This window comes from Lipophrys pholis (genome assembly GCF_963383615.2).
Source record: "Lipophrys pholis genome assembly, chromosome: 6".
NCBI classification, from domain to species: domain Eukaryota; kingdom Metazoa; phylum Chordata; class Actinopteri; order Blenniiformes; family Blenniidae; genus Lipophrys; species Lipophrys pholis.
In genome coordinates this window covers 29,860,612-29,871,104 of record NC_137629.1, presented here as the reverse complement: position 1 = coordinate 29,871,104, position 10,493 = coordinate 29,860,612, and the positions used below count along the sequence as shown (strand labels likewise).

The 10,493-nt window shown below is 39.1% G+C and overlaps 1 protein-coding gene across 1 annotated transcript; it reads left to right on the top strand.

Moving 5' to 3' along the window:
• The first annotated feature begins 3,871 nt into the window (after positions 1-3,871).
• Positions 3,872-9,630, top strand: arl13a (ADP-ribosylation factor-like 13A). The gene is made up of 10 exons (XM_080465018.1): positions 3,872-4,159; positions 5,394-5,510; positions 6,283-6,353; positions 6,432-6,684; positions 6,823-6,928; positions 7,665-7,882; positions 8,010-8,118; positions 8,515-8,806; positions 8,910-9,029; positions 9,146-9,630. The coding sequence occupies exons 1-10, from the start codon at positions 4,140-4,142 to the stop codon at positions 9,202-9,204; spliced, it is 1,365 nt and encodes a 454-aa protein (XP_080321144.1). The 5' UTR covers positions 3,872-4,139; the 3' UTR covers positions 9,205-9,630.
• Positions 9,631-10,493: the final 863 nt, after the last annotated feature.

Here is a 10,493-nt window from a genome sequence, read left to right as displayed (position 1 = left end):
TGCAATGCGATAGTAAGTCATGTGCAACTTACGGCACTAAAAGCACTTATGGATTTAAAGTAACAGAATTTATTTATTTTTTCCTTAAAAGCAACTTAAAAAAAGATGCACATTGCTCAGAGACACGAGAGCCTGTTTGGAAAACATATAAACAGATTTCACAAAACTCTCACCAGAGGTTTGTGTCTGAGTTTATATCCTATGAGAAGTTTTTTTTGCATTATGTTTAAACTACTATTGTGTGTTATTTGGAAATACGGTGGCTGTGCAGTGGTGTAGTGGTTAGTACACTCTTGCCTCACAGTGAGAAAAACCAGGATGGTTAATTGCTGACTCCACATTACTTGTGGGTGTGAATGGGAGTGTGTGTGATGGTCTGTGTCTCTGTGATGGCTGCCAGTCGATTGTGGTTAGATCAATAAATATTAATTAAAGAAATAGTTCCACAATCATCCAAGTGGTTTTCCTCATTATCTTTCCCGGGGAGGAGCTTCTATGGAAAACTAATAATTCATACTTTGTTCTGAATCCCAAATGTACCAACAGACCAGATGGGTTGTGCAACAGTATCATTGATCATGGTGGTATTTTCATTGGGTGTGTGTGTTGTATTTATGGTGGTATTTATTAGTATTTATCAGACAATATATGTATATCATGAGTCAGTGTTATAATGTGAAATGCACATTATATGTGACCTTCGGCAGGTTTTCATATGTGTTTGTCTACATTTTGTGTATTTGTTAATAGAGGACAATAAAGTGTATATTCATTATGCACAAGACAGAATATTTGCAAACCACTAGATTCCTAAATTACATTTAGGAAGAAAATGATCATTACAATACGTTTTAATGTGTATCGACTCAACTGCTGTTCCTTCTGTGAGAAATCTGATTTGATACAGTTGAGGAATGGAAACACTGGGCGAGTCCAGAGAGATCAGATTCTCTGCACTTCCATTTTTAGTTCCGACCAGCGGGACGGTCGCACTCTCAGCCTGGTAACGGTGACCTGCAGGCCCGAGAGCGGAGCTGTCACATGGACAGGTGCAGCCAAAGCCAAGCACTCGGTAGTATTTTAAAAGCTGCACCAGCTTCCCTGCACTTGCTTCCTCATTACGCGAGTGCTGGTTAAACGCTCATGCACAAGAGGAAAAAGGGGCACTGGGATGTTTGCTGATTCCACAAATGTAAACAAGAGTTATCTGCCTGCATGAGGAGGACACGAGTCCTAGTGGTTAACGTGTCATATCCAAAACGCTTATTTTCACTTTGGCTTATGTCAGCAAAATCAACCTCAAGGAAATAAACGTTGACCTGATTGTTTTTTTTTTTTATCTTCACTAAAGTTACATACAGATTTTTGTGTTTCATCACAGTTCAGGCCAAACATGACGACCTCTTCCTGCCTAACCGCATTTTCCCTGAAGTCAGCGACACAAGCTTTGCAATGTGAGGGAGGTCAACACGGCACTCAAAGGATTGTCATTACTAATGCGTGTGTTTGGCGAACGGCGGTGTGGGTCAGTGAATTCAGGCTGCACAGGCCGCATGCTCCGTGGAGCCGAGGGGGGAGTCCAGGACACAAACTGTGTTGCGCAGCACCAAGCATGCGCCGCACAGAAAGCCTGTCAGGTCAGTCAGAGTCGACGTCTGCCCGCCTCAAACTCTGTGCTCTAAAAAAAAACAACTGCTCGAGCCTTTTCTCTTTTCTCTCCCCAATTTGGAAAGTCACATTGTGACGTTAGGATGGTAGGATGGTACGCCCTCTTATTTCTAGTGCTGATACATTATTGAGAGATTCGCTTAGGGAGCCAGAAGAGCTTTGTCTTTTAACTACTTCATCTACCTCGAGAAAATACAGTGAATATTTAACAAAATGTTTACCCCTGTAATGCTAATAGTCTGAACCAGAATTTGTTTTTAAATTTTATTTTTTATTTGGTTCTGTTTTTTTTTTATAACTGCAACAAAAAATAATGAAAGAAATGAGGCAGTTGGGGGGGTCTGAAATGTGTTTTCATTGTGAACAGCAGGAGGGGTGTGGCACCCCACTGTGCGCGCGCGCGCGTGTGTGTGCGTGTGTGTGTCTCAGCTGGGATGAGGAGGCCGGTGCCTGATTGGACAATGGCATAATGCCTTAATGAGATAAAGTCTGTGCCTCGGCTCCAAGTCTCTGAAAGATGTCAACAAACATTTATTTATTTATTTATTTATTTATCTCCACTTACCTTACAACTTCCAAGACGCAACCCTCCTTCTTGATAAACCAACAAAAACAATAACACATCATGTATAACTGATATCTCAATCAGTGATTATTTTGGATTGTTAAATATTCCCCAAAGCCAGAATCTCTTGTTGTTTTCTATAACAACAGTCGACATCCACAGTTTTGAGATCATTATCAGGAAGCTCTAAACAGCTCCAGAAATATTCACATTGCTTTAAAATAATTAGTCAAATTAAAAAAATGTTTCCCTCCCTGCCAGTCCACTTATTAAGGTGTTGATTAATCTTTGCAGCTCTGAGCATCTGGTCGATAGGAAAATGGAGCGGATAGTATAATATCTTAATTAAATGACTTGATCTTCTCAGTAAAAAAAAAAAAAAAAAAAAAAAAAAAAAAAAGATTTATTTGCAGCATCAACTCGGAAAACTATATTAGAGAAATTATGTTTTTGCAGCGTGACCAGATCCCGCGAATGCGACGCCATCTAGTGGCCAGAGTGATGTGATGAAAAGTGTTCAACGGGCTTAATAATCGCATTAATGTCATTATGTAACGTGTTGAGCTGATTATTTTCTCAATGACTGAGTGACGGACTGAGAGATAAATACATTGATCTCTTTACAACTCTTCTCTGTGCTGCACAGACACGGCATCGCATTTGTTATTGTTTTTTGGTTGTTGTTTTTTTTACAAACACTATCAGTTTATCCAAAGTAATCCAGATTTGAACCAGAGATTTTCTTACAATGAGAAAACCACTTCACCACAATATGGCCCTTTTATCACAGTTCAACAATACAGTATATTCATCATTTTCATTTGTTTTAATTACATGTATTACATAAAAATATATATCTAAGCACAAATGTGTATTTTTAAATATAACATTATGACAAGCAGTAGACAGACCACCACATTTCTACTACTACTACTGTTTCTTTTTTGGTAGGAACGACACTTAATTGTTTGACGTAGTGGTATCATAAATATGAAATAAACATGAAATAAACAAACACACCACACGAAAACGTCTAATAAATCTACTCTTTGAGCTATTCTTTATACCATCACTTCATCATGAAAAAAAACCCCTCAAAGTCATTCGTATGTGTTAATGATTTCGATTATCATGATGAATGAAGGAGGAATGCTGCTGTGTGTCTTGAGAGACCACCTTCATCGGTGCTGTGAATAGTAAGAGCTGTCGTATTTAGTTATTCATTTTGCTGTTCTGTTGTTTATTTGTTTATCATGCATCTTTTTCCTATAGCTCTATATATTGCATGGATGTTACCTCAGCCAGATCTACCTTATAAAAAAAATATAAATAAATACCGTTACTCTTGGAGTTAAATAAACAAGGGTAAATAAAGATAAATAAATATAAAGGAGATTCATTGTGTCTCCATCATCCTGTCTCATCTTATCCAGTGACACTAAAGGTCTCTGATGAACTTCAGCTCTAATTTTAACCTCGGTGAGTAAATTGTGGTGTGAGAGTGCATGACTTCTTGTGGGGGCAGTACTAAAGTTGTGCGTCTTAAATCGGCACAGAAGGCCCCCAACCCCCCCCCCCCACCCCCGCCCCCGGTGATTCCACTGTCATGACTCAGACAAGAAGAGCAGATCACGACGTGTCACAGATCACACCACTGGGCAGATTTAGGTTTCCTGGACAGATTTAGCCGCATGCGGACCTTCACTTGGTCGGGTCAGAGAGGAAACCTGCCCTCCAATGACGTCTGCAGGTGATTCAGGGGACTCTAAGATTGGTGCAAGAGCACAAACAACATTTCCCAGGCTGCACCTCCCTCATGGGGTGACCGAGGGCTTAGTGTGAGCCTGATTAGTTTAGTGGCTGCTGAGTACAGGATGTTAGTCGAGGCGAGCATCAAAACAAATGCATGGACATAGACTTGCTCCTGTAAGTACTTCTCTAGTTTCTTGTTTTAACCTTTAAATTTGGAAAGTTGTGCATGTTTTTGCTCACATCTGCTGGTTGCAGACAGACTGTTTATAGTTTATTGTTTTTGTTTTTAGCTCCTGACTCACTGCAGTTTAACACACGTGCTTCATGTTAGTGGTTCAACACTGGGGTTTTTTTTTTCCAGACAATTTTAAAGCTATATTAAACAAGCTATGTGTTAGAATTCTTTTTTGAATACAAAGGGGACATCTGCTGTTCTAGTGTAAGTTACTTTTTAACTGTTATTGCTCATTATTGAGATTAGTAATGATTATAATGCTTCCAGTGTACATGTTAACATTATTTTCTGAATTCCAAATGGAGAAAACAAACACATACTTATGTATACATGATTTATTTCCCCCCATACAACTTACACATTGAGCCGGTAGACATGTGATTTATATGTAGTGTGTGAAAGGCCCTTTAAAGCTGTTAACTTGTATTCTAAATGTGCAAAGCACTTTGAGTTTAGTGGCCAAATTCTCCTCTGAAACTTGGATTCTGCTTCTACCTCCGCCGAGGTGGCGAGGGTGATGCCCTCGCTGTCTGCTCCAGCCAGACCTAATTTGGGTCATCTTGTTAACAACTCTGTTAAAAGCTGGACGTTGTAAACAGGCTTGAGCAGATTACAGAGCCTGAACAGATGCACCGGACAAAGGCCTGGAAGATCTGCTGGTGTGACTTCCTTTTTTTTTTTAAAGCACATGGCCCGACTACCTCAGAAGCACCTGGTGCAAGCCTCAGGTGGACTGTTTATATAAGAAAGCTTCAGTGGAGCTGATTTGTTACTAACAAGAGTCGTAAAGGAAAGAAACAGGTCATTAGGCGTAAATACTTCTCATCACTGGTTAAGAAGAAAGCGAACAATCACCTGCAGAATTGAGGAATACGGCTAATGTTCTACTTGGAGGATGTACCAGAGGGACACTTGGCAGTGGGTTTGTTGTTTGGAAAGACCATCTGTAAACCTCTCCCGACTCAGCATCTTTGAAAGGGATCCACTGGCCCTGTTACTCTGTGTGTGTGTGTGTGTGTGTGTGTGTGTGTGTGTGTGTGTGTGTGTGTGTGTGTGTGTGTGTGTGTGTGTGTGTGTGTGTGTGTGTGTGTGTGTGTGTGTGTGTGTGTGTGTGTGTGTGTGTGTGTGTGTAGGAAAAAAAACTCAACAGTCGGGTTTCCCATCTGTCTGCAGGTACCAGTTCCAGAGAAGATGGTGGCCGCTGTGCACACCTTGCTCATCTCAAGTAAACATGTTCAACCTGATGAGCAACTGCTGCACCTGGTTCTCCAAAATACAGGAGCCAATCAGGTATAACCAACACGTCCCCACAAAAATAAGATCTGTGAGAAGAATTTTTATTTCTATTTTTTTTTTACTTCCACTTTAAAAACAAAAATAGAAATGAGGAAGCAACTTATGTTTGTATTTGACAATATATTTCCCCCCAAAATTAATCTTTCTCGCCATTAACCTTTTAATTGAAAATAAAAATCCAACGCTACATTTAAAATTAATTTTAAAAGAGATTTAATGGAATAAATTAAAAGCCAAAGAAAATGAGCAGAAATCTTTTCACAAGAATGCAAAATAACAATTTATTATTTCAGATAATAACAACATAAAGAGATTTGATTTAGTCATCATAAAAAATACCCAATTTCCAAAGAGAAATGATAACTCTGTTCACATTTTACATTTCATCTTTGGGTATTGTTGTATGACATTATAATATTTGTATAACGTTGCACAGTTCATACGTGATTATACTTTATTAACATACATGCTTGAAATTCCCTTCGATATAATTAGATTATTATTTTATGGTTTCAAAGAACATTAGTTAGTCCCCTTTAGATATTCTAATGAGGTCATTATTGTTGGCTTACTGTGTATGCAAGAAATCAATTTGCATAATAGTCTTAATGAATTACATTTTCTCTTCATGTCACAAACAACATTATAATTATAATAAAATCAAATGCAATTTTTTGAAAATATTTAGCAGGCAGCATTAAAAAAAACTTTATTCCTGATGGTTTTGCTGTTATACTGTTGGCTGATCTTCAATCTTTGTCGGCAGGAAAGTGACCATTCTTGCGGTTGGTCTTGACAAAGCGGGGAAGACCTCCTCCATCAGAGGGATGTTAAGAGGTAAAGAATCTGAAACTTCAACCGCTATTTAGTGACTTTTTTACGATTACAAATCTAATGTGCGTGCGTCTGTGTCAGTTCCCCATGGTGTGGAAGCAGGACCCACCCATGGGTGCATCCGGAATGAGCTGAGAGTGGAGAACTACCTGGTCACCCTGATGGATGTTGGAGGATCAGCAGAGTCTCGGGGGGTCTGGAAGGACCTGTGGGGGGAGGCCCATGGGATCATCTTTGTGGTGGACTCCAGCGACAGACACAGGATCAAGGAGGTCAAGGAGGTCCTGGCTGACCTGTTGAAACAGCCCAGAGTGGCAGGAAAACCCATACTAGTGTAATTATGCTGGAGTTTATTCATAAAATTCACTAAGGACCAGTACATGTGCGAGCAGTGACCTCTGCTGGCAGAAGGTGGAAACGCACACAGTGATCATTCACACATTTCTGTTTGTTTGGTTTTTTTTGCGTTCAGGTTGGCAAACAAACAGGATAAAATGAACGCTTTGCTGGGATGTGAGCTGATTGAGATTCTGTCTCTTGAGAAGCTGGTCAACCAGAGCCGCTCTCTGTGCCATATTGTAAGTATTATTCTAAAACTCCGGCCTGCCGCCCGATCACATGTACAGAAGCGTCTCAGAAAAGTTGAATATCAATGAAAAGTTAAATAACTTGGCAGTTATTTCTACAATCCAAACATAAGCTAATCTGTTTCAAACATTGTGATTTCAAACTGATGTCTAATTTAAGAAAATATAATGACAAATATGGTATGAAATAATATATTTTGAGAATCAGTACTTTGGATTTCCAGGAGTTATAAGCTACATTTTATGAGAAATTAAACAAACAAGAAAATAGATTTGTATTATTTCAGTGAATCTATAGTAAACTTGAATATGTGAATTTCACAGTTTGAATTAGTTCATGGAATAAAATAACTTCCATTGTATTCTATTTTTTGATGCATCCCTCTAATAATAAAAATCAAAAATTTAATTAGTGAGGAACTGGAGAAATAACAAACTGATGACGCACCGATGAAGGGATTAAAAAAAGGATCAAATGTCAAGTACTGAACATTTCTTCATACAATAACAAATAAATGTTCTGATCATTTAAGTTTTTTATTAATGGTACCTGCACCCATCAAGGTCAGTTTAATATGTTGACATGAAAACACAGAATTATTGCATTAGAATGACTAAAATCAGACCGTAAATGTTCAGTGAAACATGTCGGCTCCACTGAAATTGAAGTTCTTGAAATTGGACAAATGCATCTAACTAACTGCCACTTTTTACTGTGTCGTCTCAGGAGCCTTGTTCCGCCTTAATGGACCTGCGCCGCTGGTCTGACAGAAAGACTCTGCGGGGTCTTCGCTGGCTGCTGCGGGCAGTTTCTCTGGATTATCCAGAACTGTGTACGCGTGTGGCCCAGGACAGCAGGAGACCCCCGGAGCCAAGGGACAGGGACAGGGACAGGGACAAGAATGGAAAACCAGAAAAAGTGCGCAGAAAAACCAAAGCTGAGCGGTAAGAAGGAGAGCGTTGGTATTGTCACACGGGATGGCATCGGCCTCTATGAGAACATTAACTTCATCTTAAGCTTTCTTTCTTTCTTTCTTTCTTTCTTTCTTTCTTTCTTTCTTTTCAACATCAGGATGCGAACCAGCAAGTCGGACCTACGTCAGGTTCATCGGCCAAAAGACAAGGAGAAGAAGCCAAAGGGTGAAGGAAAGCTGCAGCCCATTCGGAACATGCTCCAAAAGGTATAAAACATATTTCACATCCTAATGAGGATCTTTAATCCTTAAAAAAAAAAAAAAAAAAAAACAATCAGCAGCACAAGTCATGTTAAATAGACCAAAGCTAATAGATTAAAAAAGAAAAAATGTTTATAATGCAGATGAATGAAATTCTACAAACAGTTAAGTGTTTATATCTGTCCCGGCACTTATGAGATGAACTAAATAAAAATATCCTTCTAAATTAAAAAATGGTAGCAATGTTGCTGTTTTTGCTTGAATTGAATTGTATTAGACCTCCTAATAAAATGTATGTATAAATGTATAAATGTTATTTGTTATATATATATATATATTATTTTTCTTATTGTTGTCAATAGTTGACATTCTGCCATGTTGTCCTCATATATTCTCTTTCAGGAGACGACCCTGAAAAAGACTCTGAAGACGAAGAGGAAGAAGAAGCCGGTCAAGGTTAAGGAGGAGAAAAAAGACCAAGATCAAGCCAATGACCGGGAGGAGGAGGAGGAGGAGGAGGAAGAGGAAGAGGGTGACGGGAATGAAGGAGAGCAGGAAAACTCGTGTCACAGAGATAAAGCCAGCAGTGCCCTGATCCCTCCTAAAAAAGGCAAACTGAAGCGCAAAACAAAGGTGAAGGAGGAGACTCTGGACATGAACGAATCGCTGGACAATGACGAGAAGCCGCTGAAAGGTTGTTGAGCTGCTATCAGCAGACCGCACATCGTTTGGTTGTTCCCTGCTTTAAAAATCTAATCACTGTCCCCCCCCCCCCCCCCCCCCCCCCCCCCGCATAGCTAAAGGGGAAAAGAGAAAGAAGAGGAAGAAGATTGTGAAAGTAAAAAGAAAAAACAAGATCAACACAGAAGAGATGGATGGAGCTTATTCTCAACCTGTGGATCTTTCTGCAACCTTTGGTGAGAATCACTCACTTTTCCCCATCGACAAGTTCAACAAGTTTGGACACTGTAACTCCAAACATTACCAGTTTCATTTTAAAACGTGATTTTTTTTTTCATTTTTCTCTTCGTAGATCTCTACAGAAAAGCAATACAGGCTCTGAAGGAACGTCAGGACAGTCAGGGACAGTGAGACCGGCCCCCGGTCAAGTCCTGGAACCACAGAGTGGCGGGAAACGTGCACAACACACTTTATCACTTTGCTATCTCATTACCTTCATCACTGTAGACTTTCTCCTGAGCCCTGAACATTTGGAGTCTCAAACTGCAGATTCTCATGTGTGGTGAAGGGGCAGGTCTAAAAAAATCATGTGAGAAATAGATCAAATTAGAAATCCAGACATTTTCAATAAGGATGAATAAAGATGGCCAAACAGTCATTAAAAGGGTGATTTGTTTATATCTGCTGATTAAATGTGAGTGAAATGTCATTTTTAAGTGTATATTGTGTTTTTTAAGACAGTCTGAGCATTTTTTTTAGCAATGGCCAGCGTGACATTGCTGACAAGCTGAACAGACACTGTGTTTAATAAATATTTTGTCGAAATATTTTCATGGTATGTCTCATGTGTTCTTTGACTTACTAAAAAATTACAATATCGTCAGTTGCAGATACTAAAGCTTTTAGTTTCAATAGCCTCTAACTGGTATTTCAGTAAATGTCACCTATTTATATCACTGTATTTTGCACAAGAGGAAATCATTCAAATCAGCAAGAGGTTGAGATTGGAGTTAGTTTCCATAGTGATTATTATATAATTTTTGTGAAAATATAGATTTTCATCCTGTATAGTCTTGCTCCACGACAACAAAACATATTAACTTTTAAATTGAAACTTTTATATTTTATATATCTGCCATGTGTCAGAGCAGAGCTGACTAATTGTGGGAGGGTCAAAGAGTTGCCCGACCTTGATTGGGATTGGCTAAACCCCCAATGACACTACATAGGGTTTGATCTCTGATTCGCTTGTTGAAGCGCATACTCTTTAAAAATTGAAACAAGCCAGGGAGCTAGATGACAGATTTTTAATGTCAGTCTACTGCAATCGCATGAATATTTTTGGTTTGTTGTTCTTCACTGCTACTAATATGTTTTTTCTGGATTTTTATTCACTTGTAACGTAGAAAGGTGTTGACAAATGGAATGTATTATTATTATTATTATTATAACGAAGAAATACAGTGTTTCGAAGCACAGTTTATGTTTTTGTTGGTTTTTAGTGATCGCAGTTGTTCAGTCTTTTCATCCGCCATTGTTGGTTGCTAGGCAACCGAAAGGCATCAGCGGTCCAGCCATGCCGTAAAGCAAAACAAGAAGCTGCATTCCTCCCAAAATGGTTTCCTCTGACTGTTAAAGATGTTGTAGCAGTCACAGCGTCGGTTTAATAAAGTGTGAGTTTACGCGGAGTGAGGCGGTGA

Excerpts from the sequence above, each read along its gene's own strand:
- arl13a (XM_080465018.1), top strand. The coding sequence starts at position 4,140 with ATGGACATAGACTTGCTCCT. Across the intron at positions 5,511-6,282 it reads AAAATACAGGAGCCAATCAG|GAAAGTGACCATTCTTGCGG; the intron begins GTATAACCAACA and ends CTTTGTCGGCAG. Across the intron at positions 6,685-6,822 it reads GCAGGAAAACCCATACTAGT|GTTGGCAAACAAACAGGATA; the intron begins GTAATTATGCTG and ends TTTTGCGTTCAG.